Source organism: Micromesistius poutassou (genome assembly GCF_964030765.1).
Source record: "Micromesistius poutassou genome assembly, chromosome: 13".
NCBI classification, from domain to species: Eukaryota; Metazoa; Chordata; class Actinopteri; order Gadiformes; family Gadidae; genus Micromesistius; species Micromesistius poutassou.
Genome location: NC_140283.1, coordinates 1,741,857 through 1,767,654, shown reverse-complemented (window position 1 = coordinate 1,767,654; position 25,798 = coordinate 1,741,857). Strand labels below are relative to the sequence as shown.

Here is a 25,798-nt window from a genome sequence, read left to right as displayed (position 1 = left end):
TCTCTCTCTCTGGGTCTCTCTCCCTCTGGTCTCTCTCTCTCTGGGTCTCTCTCCCTCTGGTCTCTCTCCCTCTGGGTCTCTGGTCTCTCTCTCTCTGGTCTCTCTCCCTCTGGTCTCTCTCTCTCTGGGTCTCTCTCCCTCTGGGTCTCTCTCCCTCTGGGTCTCTCTCTCTCTGGGTCTCTCTCCCTCTGGTGTCTCTCCCTCTGGTGTCTCCCTCTGGTGTCTCTCCCTCTGGTGTCTCCCTCTGGTGTCTCTCCCTCTGGTCTCTCTCTCTGGGTCTCTCTCCCTCTGGTCTCTCTCTCTCTGGGTCTCTCTCTCTGGGTCTCTCTCCCTCTGGGTCTCTCTCCCTCTGGGTCTCTCTCCCTCTGGTCTCTCTCCCTCTGGTGTCTCTCCCTCTGGTGTCTCTCCCTCTGGTCTCTCTCTCTGGGTCTCTCTCCCTCTGGTCTCTCTCTCTCTGGGTCTCTCTCTCTGGGTCTCTCTCTCTGGGTCTCTCTCCCTCTGGTCTCTCTCCCTCTGGTCTCTCTCTCTCTGGGTCTCTCTCTCTCTGGTCTCTCTCCCTCTGGTCTCTCTCCCTCTGGTCTCTCTCCCTCTGGTCTCTCTCTCTCTGGGTCTCTCTCTCTGGGTCTCTCTCCCTCTGGTGTCTCTCCCTCTGGTCTCTCTCCCTCTGGTGTCTCTCCCTCTGGTCTCTCTCCCTCTGGTGTCTCTCCCTCTGGTCTCTCTCCCCTGGGTGTCTCTCCCTCTGGGTCTGTGGGTCCACAGAGAAGCCCCTGTTCACCAGGGACCCCACCCAGCTGAAGGGCAGCTTCCTGTCCACCGCGCTCCACAAGAGCAGCATGGGCTTCGGCTTCACCATCATCGGGGGCGACGAGCCCGACGAGTTCCTGCAGGTGAAGAGCGTCATCCCGGAGGGCCCGGCAGCGCAGGACGCCAAGATGGACACCGGTAACCTAGGCAACCACACGGCACCGTTCCTCAGAGCTATCCCACATCATAAACATGAGCACACGCTACTGCATGGGACCATGCTTCAACTTTTACAACTTCATTCAATGTGTAGCATTTTGTATGTCAAATGCTACAGCATGCTAGAACATGCTACAACATGCTACAACATGCTACAACGTGGTACAGCATGCTACAACATGCTACAACATGCTACAACGTGGTACAGCATGCTACAACATGCTACAACATGCTACAACGTGGTACAGCATGCTACAACATGCTACAACATGCTACAACGTGGTACAGCATGCTACAACATGCTCCAAAGTGCTACAGCATCCTACAACATCAGTGTTTCCCCAGCACTGTATGGTTAAGGCGGCCTTAACAACACTAGCGCCCCACCTTGACTACCAATGTATATAAAAAAAAAATATATATATATATATGTATATACTGTATATATATATTTTTTATTATTATCACTATGCATAAACAAAGTACAAAACTCTCGTAGGGAAAGAAAACGTACTTCCATCAGGTACAAAAAATATAGTTAAATAATGCATTGGTAATACTGTTTACAACAATAGTCGTGCCAATAAAGCTTTTTGAATGGAATTGAAATGGAGGAATCTGGTGATTGAATATACAGCCACGCAGGAGGGCATGCGCGAATGCTTCTTGTCAGCTGTGCCACAAATAAGAAGATCCATTTGTATTCAAATCAACAGTTGTTTATTTCATTAGTGCGGATTGGCATCTTGAGCAAAATACCCACAAAATGTTTGCCTCCTCGCTCTGGGCAGCAACCACCTTGACTAAGACATTTCCTGAGGGAAACACTGATGCTACATGCTACAGCATGCTACAACATGCCAAAGCAAGTTATAGCATGCTACCACATACCACGACATGCTACCCTATGCAATGATATGCTACCACAAGCAACATACAGATCATTCACTTTATCTGTTGTAAAACTAGATAACGAAATGGTCAAATACCAGTATGGCGCACACTGAATCCAGCTTGTGTAAATGAAAGCAAAGAGCAAGGAGAGACGAATAATGAGATCTAATCGGTGCAGGGCGACACCAAGATGTATGCTTTGTGTTGAATAGATTTGCATGCTCAAAAGTATATCAAAGCCTTGTGCGAGCTCTGTCCCTCCTTGATCCACACGGGTACAAGCGTTGGTCATGACTATGGCCCTGGACTTCATTTACTCCTAGACCCCTCGCAACGGTCGGTTGCCTCTTCCCATCATGCGTTGCCTTCCCCCAGATCATTAACTTGATACAATTAAAACATTTACATCTAACTTTTCAACCTAAACACAATATAAGACTTACTAAGTGTGTGTACATTTTCACTCTGAAATAAATCCCTTGCTTTGATGGCTAGCAGGCATTAGCCAGTATAACTACCTATATTTTATTCAGGAAGAAATAATCTCCCGAATTGATCTGGTCATGTACATTGATCTGGTCATATATATAAACATATATAAAGCATCGTTAGCCTAACGACTTCGTTAAAACCCTCGTACGATCATCGCAGAGTTTTCAGACAGTTTTCAGAGTTTCCCGAAAGCATCGTTACGTAACAACGTTAAAACCCTCGTAGCTAACGAGGGCTCCAGGGGTACTCGTAAGCACTAAGAGCATCGTTACTATAGCCTCAGTGGAGTCACCAGCTGGACATTCCGTGTATTGGATGTGTTTTATTAAAACACGTCATCCAATACCACTGAATGTCCAGCTGGCGCTATTTCGCAATACCCCAAAAACAGTGGTTCCCGCATATATATTACTCGTAGACTACTGTTAGATTTAAACAGCAAAGACAGAGACATGTTAGAAGTCAACACAAATATAATTTATTGCAGCAATTTAAAATTCCAAAAATAAATGTACTGATGAAACGCCACGTCACAAGGCAACCCTATCACAAGGCATATAATAAAATCAAATGATTCCGTTGCTCGTGTGGGAGGTCGCTTGCGAGCGGCACTTGCTGTCTCCCTCTGATTTTAATTCAACCATCATGGTTAAAATGTCCTCATATTGATCAATGACAGAAGACATACTGTACATGAATCATGCTGAGACCAGCGGGTGTCGGATAATTTCTGCAGGCGTTTTTTGTTGCGATTGTTTGCCATAAAGCACTGTAGGCGCGTCAGTGAGGCTGTGATGAAGTTCACTATTTATTGGACCGTGTCTAGACAGTTACGAACATCCCTGACCTTAGTGGAGTGCACAATCGCCAAGTTGAGAGCGTGGTTTCTGCAGTGAACGTAGACTGCTGCGGGAAACTGTCCTGCGATGCGTGCCATTCCCGCTTACATTGCCCGCATCATCATACCCCTGCCCAACAATATGGGCAGGAATCGATCTAGACCAGCAACAGCAATAGCCGTGTCAATGCCTCTGCGTTTGAATGATAATGAATGAATGGAACGTTGCATTTTTAATGTTGACACCAAAGTTTCTAGAGAGTGCGCGGCGAGTCAATCACTGAATGAATGAATGAATGAAACGGAATGCAGGAATCAGAGAAAGTCTGCCCTCTTTGCGGCGCAAAGCATGTTTCAGAAATCAGCACATTTAAATAAATGCTATAGTTGTCACACAGACACATGCTATTTTTTATTTTTGTAATATGGAATTATTTCAGGGGAGAAAATGCGTGAAACAATGTACGCACGGTGCGTTCGGGATTAGGACTGATATAGCATACGTTGGCCTAGACCTAATCAATTGTGTTTAATATTTGTAGCATTCATATTAGTCTATTCTTTTCGTAGGCTACTCTGCTGTTGGCCTTGATGGGAGATATTTTTTTGCTGCCACAAAATATAGTTTAATCCAACAACATTCCTGCGTCTCCCCCTCATACGGAGCCCATTTCAGCACCGTGTCAGTAGACAGCTACAAGCCTACGACGTCGTAAGAGCAGAGCACGCGTGTTCATGTTAAGATGAGTTTCGGGAAACGCTCGCAAAAAATTAACGATGCATCGTGAGATCCATCGTACGATGGATCGTACAAGCAGGGATCCATCGTTATCGGGAAACGGGGCCCTGGTTTTCCCAGTGTGATTTGGCCGCTGTCCACTGTGGTCCTAAACGGTGCAGGTGGATGTTTGGCCGTGCAACCTGAGTCTGAACAGGGGAGGACTTCCTCACTGTTCTGTTGACATGCGGGTTCAGACCTGTGGTTCAGACCTGTGGTTCAGACCTGCGGTTCAGACCTGTGGTTCAGACCTGTGGTTCAGTTCAGACCTGTGGTTCAGACCTGTGGTTCAGACCTGTGGTTCAGACCTGTGGTTCAGTTCAGACCTGTGGTTCAGACCTGTGGTTCAGTTCAGACCTGTGGTTCAGTTCAGACTGTTAAAAACATCATGTGAACAGAAAAACTAAATGTGGAAAATGGGTCTGAGCAATATATCAGAATAGAGCCCCAACACACAGTGTGAATAAAGCCTGTGTGTCTGTAGGTAATAGTCTAATCTCCCTAAACAATATTTATGTTGTGAAATATTATGTTTATGAAACTAGACATTATTGAACATTATGCATCCATCCCTGTCTTAGTGACTTCGGTGTCCAGTATAGTCAATAGTCCAATTTCGCCATGGTACCATGGCACCATGGTACCATGGCATGAAATTTTCACTTTATGAGGTTTTCTAATATTAATATGAGTTTCCCTAGCCTGCCTAGGGTCCCCCAGTAGCTAAAAATTGAGTTAAGTGTAAAACGAGCAGTAGGTCCTGCTCTACCTTTGAAAAAATGGACACTCAAATGCGCTGATTTGGGATCTGGCCCCATATGTTGTCATATGAGGCCAGGTTACCTCCCCTTTCTCTGCTTCGCCCGCCCAGAGAATTTGGCCCGCCAATGAGACAATGTGGCGAGCGCCACGTGTGTGTGTGTGTGTGTGTGTGTGTGTGTGTGTGAATACACACACTGTAACGCAAGTGTTCTTTGTTATTTGGATAACCGTTCTGCTGTTGGTGTTATGGCACATAACACACAACACAATAACGCAAGCTTGCATAAAGCTCCCATTTGGTGAAAAGACTAGACTGTGTCGGGTTCTCTGAGGTCTCTGGTATTTCCACAACGAGATTCGTAGTGTGCCCACCGGAGCCCCGCTGCCCGTTGCCCGGGGTTGTCTCCCACCGGAGCCCCGCTGCCCGTTGCCCGGGGTTGTCTCCCACCGGAGCCCCGCTGCCCGCTGCCCGGGGTTGTCTCCCACCGGAGCCCCGCTGCCCGGGGTTGTCTCCCACCGGAGCCCCGCTGCCCGTTGCCCGGGGTTGTCTCCCACCGGAGCCCCGCTGCCCGTTGCCCGGGGTTGTCTCCCACCGGAGCCCCGCTGCCCGTTGCCCGGGGTTGTCTCCCACCGGAGCCCCGCTGCCCGTTGCCCGGGGTTGTCTCCCACCGGAGCCCCGCTGCCCGTTGCCCGGGGTTGTCTCCCACCGGAGCCCCGCTGCCCGTTGCCCGGGGTTGTCTCCCACCGGCTTCGGCGGGGCTTCGGCACCCCGCTGACAACCCAGCGGGGCTCCGCATATCACTTGTAGAAAATAATTTTCATACACATCCTTAACTAGCTGAATGTATTGTTCCGGCAGGTGTATTTCCTCTAGGGAATGCAACATTACGCAGTGGGGCAGAGAACCAAAAGCGTCACGAAAGTCAAGAAACACTGCATAGAAGCGGGAAGACTCATGTTTAAAGTCATCAATGGCAGTTTTCAGACAGAATACGTGCTCATTCATTCCTTGCCTCTCTATGTATGCTTTTAGGTTAGGTGACAGTGTCCCGGAATCCACAAGCCAGGGTAAAATACGGTTCAAAATGCACTTCATGAATATCTTGTATATGGTGGGGAGTAGTGATATATCCTCCAGGTGGATGGATCCTCTGGGATGTTATTCTTCTTGGGAATCCTATAGATGCTAGCTCCCTTCCAAGAGACGGGAACTTTACGATTGACTAAGCAGACATAAAAAATCTGCGTAAGGGCCATTAATGAAAACTGTTGCTTTAAGCACTTCATAAGTCACACCGTCTGCACCACATGTCTTGTTGTTTGGGAGGCTGCTGAGGACCTTGGCAATCTCCTCTGTGGTGAAGTCAGATGTTATGGGGTGACTGTTCGGGTTTTCCAGGTCAAGGGTGCCACACCATGGGGGGGCTGCTTGTCTGCTGGTGCGTCGCCCCTAACTGGCATTTCACCGTGTAGTATTCATAGACTTTGTCTACATCGGTTATTGTAGGAGGGGGCTCTGGATAGGTGCACGGTATTCCCAGAGATAAGCTAGTTAGTTTTCGCTCACCGCTCTGGGCTCTCTGCTGGGCATCGTCGCTCTGCTGAGCGCAGGCTGGATGGTTCCTCGTCCGAAGCGCAGCGGTTGGTCTGTCCATTCGGTGAGCGTCTCTGGGTCAGGTGTCGGTGGTAGTGCCCTGCAGAGGGGAAATTTCCGTAGGATTCTTGCGGTGTACTTTAACAAGAGTACTCCAAGCGGCTTTCCATCTTTGTGGGTCTTGGAGGCTCCATTCCTGTAGTATACTCCGCTTAGGATGGTAATGAGTTTAATCCAATGGCGCGCATTACTTCCAGTGAATCGTATGGTTTGTTTGTCATTGATTCATTTAACGTCCAGGGTTTTTCTAAATTCTCTCTCCTGTGCTTGAAAGTACATCCAGTCCTGATCAGAGAGTGGACGATTGTATTGTTCAAAGTTTGTCCAGGCGTTCCGATGGTTATTTTCAGGACAATCAGCTGTCGGGTCATGGATCCGCCATCGGTTATAGATCTTACCGCTTTTTAGCTGACTTTTGGTCGCTGATTTCAAGGCTGAGACCAAGCACGTGAATATTGCTGTTATCAACACGATTGGCTCTTTCTGCGTTTTCGCCGGCAGTTACGACGGGTGTAGATGTTAGATTTTGTTTGTTTGTTCGTGCATCATACCAGCATGCAGCCTGCCGGCGTGACGCATGCACACACACACACACACACACACACACACACACACACACACACACAGACCAGACACACACACACACACACACACACACACACACACACACACACACACACACACACACACACACACACACACACAGACCAGACACACACACACACACACACACACAGACCAGACACACACACACACACACACACACACACACACACACACACACACACACACACACACACACACAGACCAGACACACACACACACACACACACACACACACGCACAGACCAGACACACACAAGCCACACCCACAGACCAGACACACACAGACCAGACACACACACAGACCAGACACACACACACACACACACACACACACACACACACACACACACACACGCACACACAGACCACACACACACACAGACCAGACACACACACAAAAGTGAGTTTGTATTCTATTCTTTCCTCCCGTCCTCTCCAGGCGACGTCATCGTGTACATCAATGACATCTGCGTGCTGGGCACCACGCACGCCGACGTGGTCAAGCTGTTCCAGTCGGTGCCCATCGGCCAGAGCGTGACCCTGGTGCTGTGCCGGGGCTACCCGCTGCCCTTCGACCCCGAGGCCGGGGCGGCCTCCCTCACCCCCATGGGCATGGAGCAGCGCCCCCTGGTGGTGAACGGGCGGGGCGGCTACGACCCCTACCTGGAGTACCTGTCCCTGAGCTCCCAGCTGCCCCCCGTGGGCGGGTCTCACCCCGGGGACACCCACCTGGACGGCTCCTCGCTGCCCCCCGCCGCCCCGGGCCCCGCCCCGCCCCTGCCCCCTCACGACGACGACGTGTCCATGACGTCGTCGGGGCCGGTGGGGGGCGGCGCCGCGGGGGCGGGGCCGGGGGCGGAGCTTCTGACTGTCACCATGGTGAAGGGGCCGGAGGGGTTCGGCTTCACCATCGCTGACAGCCCCACCGGGCAGCGTGTCAAGCAGGTACCTGTCTGTCTGTCTGTCTGTCTGTCTGTCTGTCCAGCTGGCGTCAAGCAGGTAACTAAGAACGTTACTACTAGCAGGTAGCCTCTTAACTCAGCCTCTTACTACTAGCAGGTAACCTCTTAACTCAGCCTCTTACTACTAGCAGGTAACCTCTTAACTCAGCCTCTTACTACTAGCAGGTAACCTCTTAACTCAGCCTCTTACTACTAGCAGGTAACCTCTTAACTCAGCCTCTTACTACTAGCAGGTAACCTCTTAACTCAGCCTCTTACTACTAGCAGGTAACCTCTTAACTCAGCCTCTTACTACTAGCAGGTAACCTCTTAACTCAGCCTCTTACTACTTCATTTATTTATGATGCCTGCACTTGTGTTTGTTTGTTTTGTCTGTTTGTAATTGTTGTTGCTGTAATCCTTATTAATGTTAATCTTTGAATCTTAATATCATATAATGGTTACATTGAGTGCTACAGAGTAGGCTGTGTGGGTCCTGTTTCAATAAAAGCATCACAGCTCAATGCCTTTGATTAGAACGGATGGTTGGGTTGTCTTGATCCAACTATGAACCCTAGGCTTACTATAACCCTAACCCTAGGGTTACTATAACCCTAACCCTAACCCTAGGGTTACTATAACCCTAACCCTAACCCTAGGATTACTATAACCCTAACCCTAGGGTTACTATAACCCTAACCCTAGGGTCACTATAACCCTAACCCTAACCCTAGGGTCACTATAACCCTAACCCTAACCCTAGGCTTACTATAACCCTGACCCTAGGGTTACTATAACCCTAACCCGAACCCTGAAGGCTGACTGGGATGACAGGCCACCAGACAAATTCACTTTACATTAAGGCTACATGAATGAACTATTAGTTAACATGAGCGGTAGTAACTATTATTATATAGTGCTACGGGTTAGGGTTGAGCTCCTGAATTACTTTCTCACTCAAAACAAAAGGGTGAAATAGTAATAATTAATTGATTAATGTAATTTAAGTGCTTCCCATTAAAACAAAGAAACAAGAAGATAATAAAAGCCTGAATAGAATACAAACAAACTTATTACAGCTTCAATTAAATATAAAATTGGTCAAGTGTGCGATGAAGATAAATATATTCCAATATTTACTGAAATGAGTTCTCATTCATCAAATATCAAGTAAGAGGAGATATATATATAATTACTACTATAATATACTATATACTAATATACTATAATATCATATAATATATATCTATAACTATATATTAGTCATTTAGCAAATCAACTTTTGGACTTAAGATATAATTGAGGACATAAGGAGCAGGGCAGGGTTAAGCAGGTTCTCTATTGATATAGGTGTATAGTAAGTCTCTGGTTCTCTATGATATAGGTGTATAGTAAGTCTCTGGTTCTCTATGATATAGGTGTATAGTAAGTCTCTGGTTCTCTATTGATATAGGTGTATAGTAAGTCTCTGGTTCTCTATGATATAGGTGTATAGTAAGTCTTTGGTTCTCTATTGATATAGGTGTATAGTAAGTCTCTGGTTCTCTATGATATAGGTGTATAGTAAGTCTTTGGTTCTCTATTGATATAGGTGTATAGTAAGTCCTGGTTCTCTATGATATAGGTGTATAGTAAGTCTCTGGTTCTCTGATATAGGTGTATAGTAAGTCTTTGGTTCTCTATTGATATAGGTGTATAGTAAGTCTCTGGTTCTCTATGATATAGGTGTATAGTAAGTGTCTGGTTCTCTATGATATAGTTGTAGTAGTTGTAGTAGTTTAGTTACTATGCAACAAATAGCTGGAATAAACTCCCTGAGGATTTAAGACTTGCCCCAACTCTGACAGCTTTTAAAACAAGACTGAAGACTTTTATGTTTGCTTTAGCTTTCTGCTAAATCTTAAATATTTATTATTTTAACTTTGCCTTTATTTTCTCACTTTCTAAAATGCATTTCTTTTAACTCTGCCTTTCTAAAATGTTTTTTAAACTTTGCCTTTATTTTCTATCTATTTTACTTTTTACTTAACTATTGTTTTCTTTTATTGTATGACAATGTTTATATGTGAAGCACTCTGAGTCTGCCTTGTGTATGAAAAGTGCTATATAAATAAAGTTGCCTTGCCTTGCCTTGCCTTGTATAGTAAGTCTCTGGTTCTCTATGATATAGGTGTATAGTAAGTCTTTAGTTCTCTATTGATCTAGGTGTATAGTAAGTCCTGGTTCTGTATGATCTAGGTGTATAGTAAGTCCTGGTTCTTTATGATCTAGGTGTATAGTAAGTCCTGGTTCTGTATGATCTAGGTGTATAGTAAGTCTTTAGTTCTCTATTGATCTAGGTGTATAGTAAGTCCTGGTTCTGTATGATCTAGGTGTATAGTAAGTCCTGGTTCTTTATGATCTAGGTGTATAGTAAGTCTTTAGTTCTCTATTGATCTAGGTGTATAGTAAGTCCTGGTTCTGTATGATCTAGGTGTATAGTAAGTCCTGGTTCTGTATGATCTAGGTGTATAGTAAGTCCTGGTTCTGTATGATCTAGGTGTATAGTAAGTCCTGGTTCTGTATGATCTAGGTGTATAGTAAGTCCTGGTTCTGTATGATCTAGGTGTATAGTAAGTCCTGGTTCTTTATGATCTAGGTGTATAGTAAGTCCTGGTTCTGTATGATCTAGGTGTATAGTAAGTCCTGGTTCTTTATGATCTAGGTGTATAGTAAGTCCTGGTTCTGTATGATCTAGGTGTATAGTAAGTCCTGGTTCTTTATGATCTAGGTGTATAGTAAGTCCTGGTTCTTTATGATCTAGGTGTATAGTAAGTCCTGGTTCTGTATGATCTAGGTGTATAGTAAGTCCTGGTTCTGTATGATCTAGGTGTATAGTAAGTCCTGGTTCTTTATGATCTAGGTGTATAGTAAGTCCTGGTTCTGTATGATCTAGGTGTATAGTAAGTCCTGGTTCTGTATGATCTAGGTGTATAGTAAGTCCTGGTTCTGTATGATCTAGGTGTATAGTAAGTCCTGGTTCTGTATGATCTAGGTGTATAGTAAGTCCTGGTTCTGTATGATCTAGGTGTATAATAAGTCCTGGTTCTGTATGATCTAGGTGTATAGTAAGTCCTGGTTCTGTATGATCTAGGTGTATAGTAAGTCCTGGTTCTGTATGATCTAGGTGTATAGTAAGTCCTGGTTCTGTATGATCTAGGTGTATAGTAAGTCCTGGTTCTTTATGATCTAGGTGTATAGTAAGTCCTGGTTCTTTATGATCTAGGTGTATAGTAAGTCCTGGTTCTGTATGATCTAGGTGTATAGTAAGTCCTGGTTCTTTATGATCTAGGTGTATAGTAAGTCCTGGTTCTGTATGATCTAGGTGTATAGTAAGTCCTGGTTCTGTATGATCTAGGTGTATATAAGTCCTGGTTCTCCATGTCTCCAGGTCCTGGAGCCGGGCTCCCAGGGGCCGGGCGGCCTGCTGGAGGGGGACCTGATCCTGGAGGTGAACCAGCAGGCGGTGGCGGGGGCGGGACACGGCCGCGTGGTGGAGCTGCTGAAGGAGTGTCCCGTCGGCGGCGAGGCGCGACTGCTCATCCAGAGACCAGCCTCAGGTGGCTGCTTTACTACTGCCTGTCTGTCTGTCTGTCTGTCTGTCTGTCTGTCTGTCTGTCTGTCTGTCTGTCTGTCCAGCTGGCAGTCTGTCTGTCTGTCTGTCCAGCTGGCAGTTTGTCTGTCTGTCTGTCTGTCTGTCTGTCTGTCTGTCTGTCTATCTGTCCAGTAGTCTGTCTATCTGTCTGTCTGTCTGTCTGTCTGTCCAGATGGCAGTCTGTCTGTCTGTCTGTCTGTCTGTCTGTCTGTCCAGCTGGCAGTTTGTCTGTCTGTCTGTCTGTCTGTCTGTCCAGATGGCTGGCTGTCTGTCTGTCTGTCTGTCTGTCCAGCTGGCAGTTTGTCTGTCTGTCTGTTTGTTGTCTTGTGCTGTTGTCTGTCTGACTTGCCGGTTGGTTGGTGTTCAGGATTGTAAGAAAGTGAACTAGCTGCCATTTACACAATCTGAACAGCAGAAAACATTCATGAAGTCTGAGTCAGCTGGAATTTAAACGATCTTACCAACCTCCAGTTCCTTTGCACTTCTAAAGGATTGGTCTGGCAAATGGTTCTCAGGTTGGGATTGAGAGTTAAAGCGAGTGTTTGTTTTTAACCCGTCCGTCTCAGAGGCCTCAAGGTCAAGGACATGTTTCCTTCAGTGTGTCTTCAGCCCTTCTGTCCTCACACCAGAACATCACACTGCAGACAAGTGCTGCGGCCTTACCCACTAACAAATCCCTTGGAAACGTTTGGCAAAGCCCCTTAAGGGGGAGGAAGGGGCTAGAGGGTGAAGTAAGGGGGCATGAACGGACCCCAGAACAGACACAGTAGAGAGGCACTACTGCATGTGAACAGACCCCAGAACAGACACAGTAGAGAGGCACTACTGCATGTGAACAGACCCCAGAACAGACACAGTAGAGAGGCACTACTGCATGTGAACAGACCCCAGAACAGACACAGTAGAGAGGCACTACTGCATGTGAACAGACCCCAGAACAGACACAGTAGAGAGGCACTACTGCATGTGAACAGACCCCAGAACAGACACAGTAGAGCTCTACCCTCCCACAGGGTTTAGAGCTTCAGCTGACAGATGGAGGTAGTTCCTGACCGATAGCGACCTGTGTGTCATGTGTGTGACCTGTGTGTTTCACAACTCTTTTCTTCCACATTTGTTCCAGAAATGTGCGGTACGTGTGTTTGTGTCGCCGTAAAGGCACAAAGTAACAGTGCTGTTGGTTCCGTTGGGTTCCTGCAGTGAATTCACCTTGGACAGCCTGGGACGGGCTTCACATTCATTTAAGTGTATTTTATGTTTGCATTCCAGAGTCTGGCCTGTAGCAGACTGAGCAGACTGAGCATAGTGTTTGTTTATGTGTATGGGTATATACTGTATATGTATGTATATATGTATATAAATGTGTGTGTATATATATAGATATAGATATATATATGTATATTTATGTATATACGTATATACACATATACTGTATATATGTATATTTATGTATGTATATATACGTACATAAATATACATATATCCAACTCTCCTGGAGCTGCTGCTCAGGTCAGAGCGGAGTCAGAGAGGAGTCAGAGAGGAGGAGTCAGAGAGGAGGAGTCAGAGAGGAGTCAGAGAGGAGGAGTCAGAGAGGAGTCAGAGAGGAGGAGTCAGAGAGGAGGAGTCAGAGAGGAGGAGTCAGAGAGGAGTCAGAGAGGAGTCAGAGAGGAGTCAGAGAGGAGGAGTCAGAGGAGGAGTCAGAGAGGAGTCAGAGAGGAGGAGTCAGAGAGGAGGAGTCAGAGGAGGAGGAGTCAGAGAGGAGGAGTCAGAGAGGAGTCAGAGAGGAGGAGTCAGAGAAGAGGAGTCAGAGGAGGAGTCAGAGAGGAGTCAGAGGAGGAGTCAGAGAGGAGTCAGAGAGGAGGAGTCAGAGGAGGAGTCAGAGAGGAGGAGTCAGAGAGGAGGAGTCAGAGAGGAGTCAGAGGAGGAGTCAGAGAGGAGTCAGAGGAGGAGTCAGAGGAGGAGTCAGAGAGGAGTCAGAGGAGGAGTCAGAGAGGAGTCAGAGAGGAGGAGTCAGAGGAGGAGTCAGAGAGGAGTCAGAGAGGAGGAGTCAGAGGAGGAGTCAGAGGAGGAGTCAGAGAGGAGTCAGAGAGGAGTCAGAGGAGGAGTCAGAGAGGAGGAGTCAGAGGAGGAGTCAGAGAGGAGGAGTCAGAGGAGGAGTCAGAGAGGAGGAGTCAGAGGAGGAGTCAGAGGAGGAGTCAGAGAGGAGGAGTCAGAGGAGGAGTCAGAGGAGGAGTCAGAGAGGAGGAGTCAGAGGAGGAGTCAGAGAGGAGTCAGAGAGGAGGAGTCAGAGGAGGAGCCTTGATAATCATTCTGAAAACAAACCCTGAACTCATCAGCCTCTACTTCAGAGCCGTTGTGTTGTGGAGAGCTTCCTCTCCCAGCTGGAGGTACTGACTGTGTCCATCTGTTCCACCAGGTCACGTCTCTCCGTGGAAGACTGCCAAACAGGTAAACGTGTGTGTGTGTGTGTGTGTGTGTGTGTGTGATGCTTGTTGTCTCGTCCAGCTCCAGCTCTGATAGCCCTCATGGTTTTGTGGGTCTGGTGGCAGAACACCATCAATGGAAGAAATGGGATTTCATTGTCATCATACAAAGTTAATATTAGTGGTCCTTTCTCAGGTTTCAGTTTTTAAGAGACACGTCGTGGGGGGGCTACAGCTCAAAGGTCTTCCTAAGGCCTTCGGGGTCACGGAGCTACGTCGACGTCTTCATTCTTTGGTCTCATGTTACCACTTCAAGACGTCCTCACATCATGCTCACCTTCACACCGTCTTCTGCAGTATGTACTATAATCAGTGATCATAGAACCATTGTGTGTGTGTGTGTGTGTGTGTGTTGTAGCTGGGGGAGCAGTGGGACGCCCATGGCAGCCCCAAGGCGGCCTCCGCCCCAGGAGCAGCCTTCCCTCAGCACCGCTCGTCAGCCCCCGACTCCACAGAGCCCTACGACCTCGGCAAACCCGACCCCTACGACCTCAGCAAGCCCGACCCCTACGACCTCTACGAGAAGTCCAGGGCCATCTACGAGAGCCGGCGTGAGTATAACCCCCCCGCCCTTTGTCTCTGTCTCTCTCTCTCTCTCTGTCTCTCTCTCTCTCTCGCTCTGTTCTCTCTCTCTCTCTCTCTGTCTCTCTCTCTCTCTGTTCTCTCTCTCTCTCTCTCGTTCTCTCTCTGTTCTCTCTCTCGTTCTCTCTCTCGTTCTCTCTCTCTCGTTCTCTCTCTCTCTCTCTCTCTCTCTCTCTCCCTCCCTCTCTCGCTCTCTCTCTCTGTTCTCTCTCTCTCTCTGTTCTCTCTCTCTGTTCTCTCTCTCTCGTTCTCTCTCTCTCTCTCTCTCTCTCTCTCTCTCTCCCTCCCTCTCTCGCTCTCTCTCTCTGTTCTCTCTCTCTCTCTGTTCTCTCTCTCTGTTCTCTCTCTCTCGTTCTCTCTCTCTCTCTCTATCTCTCTCTCTCTCTGTTCTCTCTCTCTCTCTCGTTCTCTCTCTGTTCTCTCTCTCTCTCTCTCTCTCTCTCTCTCTGTTCTCTCTCTCTCTCTCTCTGTTCTCTCTCTCTCTGTTCTCTCTCTCTCTCTCTGTTCTCTCTCTCTCTATTCTCTCTCTGTTCTCTCTCTCTCTCTCTCTCTCTCTCTCTCTCTCTCTCTCTCTCTGTTCTCTCTCTCTCTCTCTCTCTCTCTCTCTCGCTCTCCTCTCTGTTGTTACAGGAGTGTGTTTATTGTGGAGCAGGCCCAGAGTACCAGGAGGTGGAGGTCCACCTGCTCAGGGAGAAGACCGGCTTTGGGTTCCGCATCCTGGGGGGAGACGAGGCCGTGCAGGCTGTGAGTCCGGACGCCCGCGACAAGGCTCGTATGGGACGGGCTGGATCACCACGCACACACACAGACACACACACCACGCAAAAACCTACATGTACCCATATGTACACACACACACACGCATGCACACACACGTACGTACACACCAGTGGAGGCTTCTCCAGTGAGGAGAGGGAGGAAGATCCTCCTTAACATTGTTGAGAATAAAAAGTGTTGCCCAGACTACTGTAGTGAATTATAATAATATATATAAAAATATGACTACTTTAATGCCTTTGTATATGTAATGTTTGTTTCCCTGGGTAAAGGGACATTAGCACCCCCTATCGCCTATTGAATATTAGAGAGGAGGAAAGTCCTCCTCTGAGTGGGTGGGACTAGCTGAGGGATCTGAATCGCGTCAACGTCTATTCACGAATAGGCTGGAGCCCTGGCTGCTCTATGAACCAATGAATAAGAAGAAGTCCTGGCTGCGCTATGAACCAATAAGCAGGAGCCCTGGCTGCGCTATGAACCAATAAGCAGGAGCCCTGGCTGTGGAGCAGCCCGGAGGGAGGGTTTATCCCCTCAAGTCTCTAGGCTACGAGAACCAACAAACCCGCTCAGTCGTGAGTCGTATGCCTCGTTTCCACCGAGCTCTGTTCGCTTATATTGGCGTTTCCACAGCCAAAAATCTGCCGAAATAAACGCCTACCTATTTTTCGGTAATCCACCGTTAGGTTACCAAGCTGTCTGAAAGGGTGGTGAAAACGTGGAGCTACACACGCCGTTATTCTAACACCATGACCAACATTCTGAAACATCCATTAACATCCATTTGCCTCAAACAATGTTAGGCTGATTTGACTAATTGGCTTTGCATCCTTTCCTTCTGCCTTTGTAGTCCAAGACATGCTGCCCACCAGCTTTCAAAGTACAATGCTGCCACTGGTGGATTTGTATCAATTTTATTCATTCAATTTTATTTAATTATCCCTCCCTGCTATTTTGTAGTTCACCAAAACCCTGAAACAACTTGAGTCTCACATACTTATGCCACCATAAACCACTAACAGTGCAAGCAGGCCAATGGCAACCAAGCACGCAGTCCTTCCTCCCTCACTTTAAAAACCACCAGCCGCCACTGACACACACACATGTACACACACACACACACACAAACACACGTACACAAACACACACGTCCACAAATGTACACACACACGTACATGTACCCATATGTACACACAGACACATACACACACACAAACACATGTACACGCATACATATACACATACACACACACGTACACGTATACACACACACACACACACACACACGTACACACGCACACATACACACACACACACACACACACACACACAAACACATGTACACAAACACACACGTACACAAATGTACACGTACACACACACACACACACACACACACACACACACACACACACACACAGTTCAACTGAGGTGAAACAGGAACATTAAATTTTGCGAGCGGTTGGCTCCTCCTGGGTTAAACCCGCCCCTTCCTGTCCGCTCCACTAACTCTGTCCGCTCCTCCACAGATCGTGATCGGGGCCATCATCGAGAACACCCCCGCCGAGCGGGACGGGCGGCTGCGGCCCGGGGACGAGCTCATCTCTGTGGACAAGATGGTGGTGGCGGGGAAGCCCCACCGCTACGTCATCGACCTGATGCACGCGGCCGCCCGCAACGGGCAGGTCAGCCTGACCGTGAGGCGGAGGGTGCTGATCCCAGGTCAGGGCTCCGTGTGGTCTGGGGGCTGTTGTTGTTATTGTTGTGTGTTGTTGTTGTTCCAGCTCCACCTGCAGGGCTGGTCTGGCCCATCCTGGGGCAGAGGTACTGCCCAGTAGGGGCAGCTCAACCCTCAAAGGCCCCGGATGGAGACAGGGACGTGTCCTGTAGAACCGTCTCTCAGACATTAAGCAGAGGGCCTGGCCCTGTGGTCACTGAAGACCCCGTGGCACCGACAGGGCCCCCCATCATCTTCTGGTCTCTAGTTGTATCATCTCTCACCTCTCCACTGGGACAGCCAGCGTATGGGGAGAAGTTACTGGCTGCAGTGGGAGCAGCCAGTGAGAGGCAGTGGTACTGGTATTGGATTAGGTTTCGTACCCCCTGTTTTTCTGTTTTGTTGTTAGTAGTGGCAGTTATCTTGATACACCTCTAGTTACCGGGCTCCTCCTCTAGTTACCGGGCTCTTCCCCTAGTTACCTGTCTCTTCCCCTAGTTACCGGGCTCTTCCCCTAGTTACCAGGCTCCTCCTCTAGTTACCGGGCTCTTCCCCTAGTTACCTGGCTCCTCCCCTAGTTACCTGGCTCTTCCCCTAGTTACCGGGCTCCTCCTCTAGTTACCGGGCTCCTCCTCTAGTTACCGGGCTCTTCCCCTAGTTACCTGGCTCCTCCCCTAGTTACCGGGCTCCTCCCCTAGTTACCGGGCTCCTCCTCTAGTTACCGGGCTCCTCCTCTAGTTACCGGGCTCCTCCTCTAGTTACCGGGCTCCTCCTCTAGTTACCGGGCTCCTCCTCTAGTTACCGGGCTCCTCCTCTAGTTACCGGGCTCCTCCTCTAGTTACCGGGCTCCTCCTCTAGTTACCGGGCTCCTCCTCTAGTTACCTGTCTCTTCCTCTAGTTACCTGTCTCTTCCCCTAGTTACCGGGCTCTTCCCCTAGTTACCTGGACCAGGTGTTCACCAGGTGTGTCTCCTCAGGTGAGGCGTGTCCGGTGAACGGCCGCAGCCCGGGCTCCATGTCCACGCAGCACAGCTCCCCGCGGAGCGACGCGGCCTCAGGCCTCAGCACCGCGGCCCCGCCCGCCGCGGCCCCTCCCCTGGAGGGCGGCGGCCTGCAGACCAGCGACGTCATCATCCACCGGAAGGAGAACGAAGGATTCGGCTTCGTCATCATCAGCTCCCTCAACAGACCAGAGAACGCCGCCGTCATCAGTGAGTCACAGCACATTGTGCCACACACACAAGCCACTTGTTCTTTTAGAAGTAGAATACACGTTTCTAAACATACAATCCACCTAGAACCACACATCACCACCTAGAATCAACAGAATACCATTCCTCTTTTAAATGTATTATCTAGAATGCATTGCTGACAACAATATGTGAGTGTGTGTGCATGACGAGTCTACACCAGTGGCGGCTGCTGGTCTTTCAAAGAGGGGAAGCTCATTTTCGGCCTACATCAGATAAATTGTCAATTTATGTATATGTAAATTATGCTCTCTGTTCCTTTTCAAGGAAATGCTCTCATATACCAGCTGTCTTTCCAGTGACTTGACCAGTGTCCTCTCAATGGCCAGCAGAGCTAGGCTGCTTAAACGGTCTTGGCCCATTGTGTAACGGGTGTAGGACTTGAGTCGCTTTAAACAGGAGAGGCTCCTTTCTACAGCTTTCTAAAGCTGAGGCAATGCACTGTCCAACTCCATGTCTTTAAGGAACACCAAGAAATCACACAGCTTTCCCCTGTTTTCCTGATCTGAATACAGGACTTGAAATTATACCTCAGGCTCCCTGAATCAAAGTGACGGCCAACTACAAAAACAATTAAATTCACAATTAAACTCAAACAAGGAAATGTGGGAATTATGTTAAACTGAAGCAAAGAATTGTGTGAATAAGTGTATGAAATGTACGATGAAAATTGTCTTGCAATTTCGCCAAGCAAATAATCAAGAAATAGGTTGCAGTTTGTCTTTCGACTCACTTGCAAAATCCACGATGGGACTGAGGACTGAGGAGAGCTCCGGTGACGTTTCATAGTTGAAAATCGCTGTCAATCAAACGGCAACTCAGTCTTTCGCAGTCCCTCCAATCATCACGCAGAAGCCCAGCATCCAGGCCAGCCCACTCCTCAATTCACCCCCAGAGACGCTGAGCGTCCGTGGGAGGGACATAATCACAGCATTATCCAATGACTGTCGACTTTCGACGCACTAAAAAAAGCTGTTCTATGCAGCCCCATTGAAGTGGATGGACGCTGAGCTTCAACAGGAAAATGCACTGTGACGCTACGGGAGTGTATGAGAAGGAAATTGAGTCAGCCGATAAGAGGCTGATTCTGAACGAACTCGTCTTCGAGATGGACGTGTTCTAACACATTTTTAGTCAATGAAATGTTAACACAACAGTATATATTTGACCATTTATTTTTTTAAATTTTAGGGGAAGCTGAGCTTCCCTTGCAGTCTTAGAGAAATCGCCACTGGTCTACATGGCCATTCAACATGGCCCTGTGATGGATTCAAGATTCAAGATTGTTTATTGTCATATACACAACAATTGTGGAAGCAGTCGCTGGCAATGAAATTCTAGTGTCTCAGTCTACTTCAACAGTGCAATGAAGGAAAGTATAAGAAACACAAGTAAGAGAGCTGAGACCCAATAAACAAAATATAAATAAATAAATAAACTACAGTACTGACATGAGTAATTAGATAAAAAATATAATAATAACTGTAATGTATAAATAGATAGATAGATGCAGCATAAAATAACAGGTGTCTAAATGTAAATGTAAACAGACATTTGTATACAGATGTTGACTGTTGTGGTGAGCTCAGGAGTTCAGCAGTCTCACGGCCTGTGGGATGAAACTGTCCCTGAGTCTGGTGGTGTGAGACGGGATGCTGCGGTAGAGTCCACTGTAGAGGTCCTCCGTGGATGGCAGCTCCGTCCTGGTATGTGCTGGGCAGTTCTCACCACCCTCTGTAAGGGCTTACGGTTGAGGGCGGAGCGACTGCCGTAGCAGGCGGTGATGCAGCCGGTCAGGAGGCTCAGCCAGTCAGTCTCTGTGGTGCACCTGTAGAAGGTGAGTGTCCTGGTGTCCATGTTGAACCTCCTCAGCCTGCGGAGGAGAAAGAGCCGCTGTCTTGCCGTCTTTGTGATGGCGTTGGTGTGGTGAGTCCCGGTCAGGTCCTCGCTGATGTGGACCCCGAGGAACTTGAAGCTGCTGACCCTCTCTACTGTCGTCCCGTTGATGGCGATGGGGGCGGGTCCTATTCCCCGTCGCCTTCTGTAGTCCACAATCAGCTCCTTGGTTTTGCTGAGGTTGAGATGGAGGTTGTTGTCCTGGCACCGAGATGTCAGGGTTCTGACCTCCTCTCTGTACGCCCTCTCGTCGCCGTCGGTGACCAGGCCGATGACGGTTGTGTCGTCAGCAAACTTGATGATGGTGTTGGAGCTGTGTGTGGCCACGCAGTCATGGGTGAACAGGGAGTAGAGGAGAGGGCTGAGCATGCAGCCCTGGGGTGCGCCGGTGTTGAGAGTCAGGGTGGATGATGTTTCCTCTCCGCACTGCCTGGGGTCTGCCCGTCAGGAGGCTCAGGGTCCAGTCACAGAGGGCGCTGTTGAGCCCGATGTCCCTGAGCTTCACGGCGAGCTTGAGGGCACAATGGTGTTGAACGCTGAACTGTAGTCAATGAACAGCATTCTCACATACGTGTTCCTCTGATCCAGATGGGAGAGTGCAGTGAGGAGGGGGAGGGCGGTGGCGTCTGTGGACCTGCAGGGGGTCCAGTGAGTCAGGGAGGGAGGAGGCGATGAATGATTTGACTAACCGCTCAAAGCATTTCACGACGATGGAGGTGAGTGCTACTGGGCGGTAGTCGTTAAGGCAGGATGTATTTGACATCTTGGGGATGGGAACGATGGTGGACTTTTTGGAGACATGTGGGGACAACAGACCGGAGCAGTGACGTGTTGAATAATGTCTGTAAACACACCGGCCCGCTGATCTGCACACACCCTGAGAGCTGGGCCAGGGAGGCCCTCAGGGCCAGGGGCCTTGTGTGGATCCTGTTGAAGGATTTGCACACATCTGCCCTAGTTAGTACTAGTTAGTACTAGTTAGTACTAGTGGGCAGGGGGTCCTCCTGGTCCTTCTGTACTTCCTCAGCCGGGGAGTCGCTCTCAAAACGTGTAAAGAAGGTGTTAAGGTCATCTGGAAGAGATGGAGACACTTCCTCAGCCACGCTCGTTGTCCCTTTACAGTCTGTTATTGTTCTCACTCCGGTCCACATGTGTCTTGAGTTGGAGCCCTGGAGGTCAGACTCCACTCTGTCCCTGTACTGTCTCTTAGCTCTGTTAATAGCTCTCCGGAGCGCATACCTGGACTTGCTGTACTCTTCCAAATCAGTTGTAGGTGGCGGTCCGTGCCTGACCTTGTGTATGAGATGTTGGGAGATGCTCATGTCCATCTGTATTATTGATATTATTATATGATATATGATATTATATTATATTATTGATATTAGTTTGCCTTGTCACCTCAGAACTTTGGGGTTCAGACAGAAAGCCTGTTATGATCTGACCTTGTTTCTCCAGGATCAGTCGAACCGATATGCTTCATGGATATAAGATGATGCATCTGAAATGCATTCTGTTCTGTTACATGAGGTCAAGCGAACAGTTTGATTACATAATCTGACATGTTACCTAATACCTTAGGTAGCTCATATCGACCGTACCCGAAGTCACCTGTCAGGGTGAGGCTTATCAGCAGTCAGGTGATTTTTAGGTATCTCATTCAGAGGAGAGAAACAGGGCAGAACTTTTTCACATCAAAAATTTTCTCAGAATTCTGAGATAGCGAGAAGTGAAGGATGGAGAGCGAGAGGAAGAGGAGGGATGGTTCGTCTCAGTTTGGAGTTACTTTTTTATTTGTGCGAATGAAGGACCTTTGATATTTAAACACCCTACCCCACCCTACCCTATCCCAAATTAATATTTGCTTTTATAAATAGGTTGATTTATACAAATGTTCAGTCATTTGTTGTTCCAATGTTGAAATACAATACCTTTTTTGTAACCTATTTTGTTTCCATTTGGGATTTCCTTTACTCAAGCATAATAACTATTTTTGTTGATCAAATGGTCATTAATAACAGGAAAATGCACAGATGCACTCTGTTAAATAGCTGAGCCTCATTGTCTTTACTTTACGCAAGTTTATACTTATTGTCATGCAGGAAACATGAACCCATGAACAAGTATATATACATATATAATAAATAAATATATATATATATATATATATATACATATATAATACAAACCGATAACTTCAGGATCAGAATGACAAGGAGAATCCTCCCAACGACGACAGCATTACCTAGATAACTTCAAAGATTGTCTGATAAATTTTGCTCTTTTTAGAATTAATCCTTTCATTAGGGATACAAGCGACAAATTATGTTTGTTGCCAACAGAGTTTTTGAGTGTGGAGTGATAATCTTGTGTTTGGCTTTTGAAGGCTTACGGCTAAATGACTTAACGGTTGTATTGAGCGACTGGACTTCAGTGGAGCTCTCTGTGTTTCATCTCAATCATTCAGATTATGTTATGTAATCCTCGACAAGGTTTCCACAATACTCCAAGAATTTTTGTTCTGTAATGCACAGCTTTTTGTTTTTGTTTAGTCTGTTTATTGCCAAACGTTTGAAGCTGCTTTTTAATATAGCCATTGACATTCCTTTATTTTTAACATGAGAAGGTTCCTATGAATATCCAACCCACATTAAGCTGAAGCGGGTCTAACTTTACTGCTAACATAAAGCCTGATGATACAAATGGCGCATTTCCACTGGTGAGTTTCGGACCCAGCACGCCTCAGCTTAGTAGTGAGGGTGCGGTATAGCCCAGCTCAGTTACGGCTCGCATTTCCACCACTGCCAGTACCCTTATGGTGGGCAGGGTTTAAGACGACAGTACCCTTATGGTGTGCGGGGTTTAAGACGACAGTACCCTTATGGTGTGCGGGGTTTAACCCAGACGCAATAGCCACGGCAACTACATAACCATCGTGACCTCATAGCTGCCCGACACAGTGTAGCCTGCTAATAAATCCAAGGAAAAAGAAGAACGTGCACAATGAACAAAGAGCAACAATGGAGGACGTCCAAGAAGGACGCAAACTATTGCGCAACATTTTCTTCAATAAACAAAGCTTTCGCCGTTGTCCAGAAATGCCTCTGAGTTTGTTTGTTATTTTCCCCCTGTCGCACAGAAGGGACGATTCTGTCGACCAATCAACGGACAGCGTGTGTAGCTTGAAGTTACCCTTTCAGACGTACCTCAACAGAGTAGTACCGCGAGATGAGAACGGCTCAATACGGCTCAGTCCGGGTCACGCCCACTTTTGGCGGTGGAAACGCGACCCGTGCCGCACGTTTGCAGACTGAACCGACCCGCACCCTGCGGTGGAAATGCGCCATATGTCAACATTCAGTCAGAAGTGGTTAGGGTCAGATCATCAGGTGAAGCGGTTGACCTTTTCTCCCTCCATCCCAGCTGTGCCACATAAGATCGGCCGTATCATCGAGGCCAGCCCCGCAGACCGCTGCCGGCGCCTCAAGGTGGGCGACCGCATCCTGGCCGTCAACGGACAGTCCATCATCAGCATGCCCCACGCCGACATCGTGAAGCTCATCAAGGACGCCGGGCTGGCCGTCACGCTGCACATCATCCCGGAGGAAGGTGGGTACCCTGGGGAGGGAGAGGAATACCCTGGGGAGGGACAGGAATACCCTGGGGAGGGAGAGGAATACCCTGGGGAGGGAGAGGAATACCCTGGGGAGGGAGAGGAATACCCTGGGGAGGGAGAGGAATACCCTGGGGAGGGACAGGAATACCCTGGGGAGGGACAGGAAGGAGGGTACGAGGGGTGGGAATCTCTTGGCACCTGACGACTAGATTCAGATGCAGAGGTCAACGATTCGATTCTAAAACGATTATCGATTTTTATGTGCATTTCCATTCCATTTGCTACTCAGAGTTTGCTAATCACTTCCTACTTTTGTGATGATCATTAAAGACAATCAACAGATGAATTACCTTATCTAATATTTAATTAGAGAAAAAGCTTTTGTCACAAATATGACTTTCTATGAACAATGCAATAATCAATGCAGCTTGCATTACAACACAACATGGAAGTATGTAAAGTTCTAGAGTGGTCTGCAGAATACAGAGCCTGTGTAACATAGTATCTTTAGACTTCTATAAACTCTAGGTGGACCGTAACCCCCCCGCAACCCCCTCAGAAATTATCTTCCTGCACGTCTGCGCCTGCAGGCAGAAAGGAAAGTTTTCTGTAGCGCTCTGCAGCCGCAAAAACCTTCAAAAGCTGTTTGCACACCGCCGCGCGGCAACTCTCCGCCTCCGTTCATTTCAGTGAGGGGAGGGCGGCAGAGGGGAGGCGGTTACAGCCGCGGCGGTTGGACCAGGAAGCGGTTGCCGCCCACGTGAACGCGTACAGATTTTGCCAGAATTACCGCTCAGCTTTCCCCGCGTTGAAACTTGCGGCGGCAGCGGCAGCAGCCGCTTTTAAAAACGCCTGGCCCTTTCACAACGCCGCGTGGAACCCTCCGGCAGCGAGGCGTTGTCAGGGCGGTTGCCGCGCGGCGCTGTGGAAGCAGCTTAAGGCATTTAAACACATGAGAACGCATTCATGTGACACACCCCTAGAATGTTTGGATTCTCAACCTTTTGTAGTGTGGTGTAGCATTGTTCGCATATAGAAACACAATTTCCACCCCAATCAAAACTTTATTGATGTATGAACAAGAGTTATGTATTTTATAACTGTGTACATGAACAGCAATAGCGGTCTTTTTACGTCATGTTATCTGAACAAACAATGTGTCATATGAAAGCTGACCGTGGTCAAACACCTAACTTTTCAAAGTTGTGTTTGATCGCAACAAACTGCCATCAAAGGACAATCCAATGTCCTGGCACCGTTTCAAACAGCATGGAGTGTTTACAAATGAATCAATGTCTCGTAGCTGAAGCCGGATATATAAAGTCGCCGTGCCCTTCTGGCGGGAGAGCCTCGACATATGTGAGCGTCCTCAGAGCCAAGTGACTGAGCCCTCAGTGCCCAGAAGCAGACTGAGTAAGCGCCGGGTCGCTGAACATGACAAAATGAATGCTGATTTTGAAGGGTTTGTGCGGGTAAATCGTCCCTACGTTTCTATCATTGTTCAATGAAAAAATATAAAGACAGCCTATGAACTGAAAGAAATGGTGCTAAAGTTGGAGAGAGATGAAAAGCTTCTTCTTCTTGGTTTTGATGGTGGATGCCAGTCAGCCTCCTGGTCTTCACCAACTGGAATGTGGTGTGGATTGGGAAACCGGCATGCATGGAACCCCAAACTGACGCGGAACCTCAATTGTAAGATGAATGGAGGCGGATGCGTGACAGGTTCACGGCCACAGCTGTCGGACGTGTGAGGAACATGAAAGTATTTCCAGGCCTTAAAGGTCCCATCGCATCACATAGTGACCAAGGTCCTCATCAGGTGTTGTGCTATGGCCCTATAGTACTATAGGTATATAGTATAGTATATAGTATATTGTACTATAGGGCTACCAACTGATAATGACTACCTGGTATTCACTCTA

The 25,798-nt window shown here is 47.9% G+C and overlaps 1 protein-coding gene across 1 annotated transcript in view; it reads left to right on the top strand.

Annotated features, from left to right (window-relative positions):
• Nucleotides 1-25,798, top strand: part of magi2b (membrane associated guanylate kinase, WW and PDZ domain containing 2b) — a 110,439-nt gene that overhangs the window by 69,016 nt on the left and 15,625 nt on the right. The window contains exons 7-15 of the mRNA XM_084477797.1: nucleotides 760-942; nucleotides 7,427-7,932; nucleotides 11,359-11,527; nucleotides 13,979-14,010; nucleotides 14,404-14,596; nucleotides 15,280-15,395; nucleotides 16,931-17,123; nucleotides 18,095-18,328; nucleotides 23,684-23,869. Coding sequence (XP_084333923.1) covers nucleotides 760-942; nucleotides 7,427-7,932; nucleotides 11,359-11,527; nucleotides 13,979-14,010; nucleotides 14,404-14,596; nucleotides 15,280-15,395; nucleotides 16,931-17,123; nucleotides 18,095-18,328; nucleotides 23,684-23,869 — 1,812 coding nt within the window. The remainder of the gene's footprint in view (nucleotides 1-759; nucleotides 943-7,426; nucleotides 7,933-11,358; nucleotides 11,528-13,978; nucleotides 14,011-14,403; nucleotides 14,597-15,279; nucleotides 15,396-16,930; nucleotides 17,124-18,094; nucleotides 18,329-23,683; nucleotides 23,870-25,798) is intronic.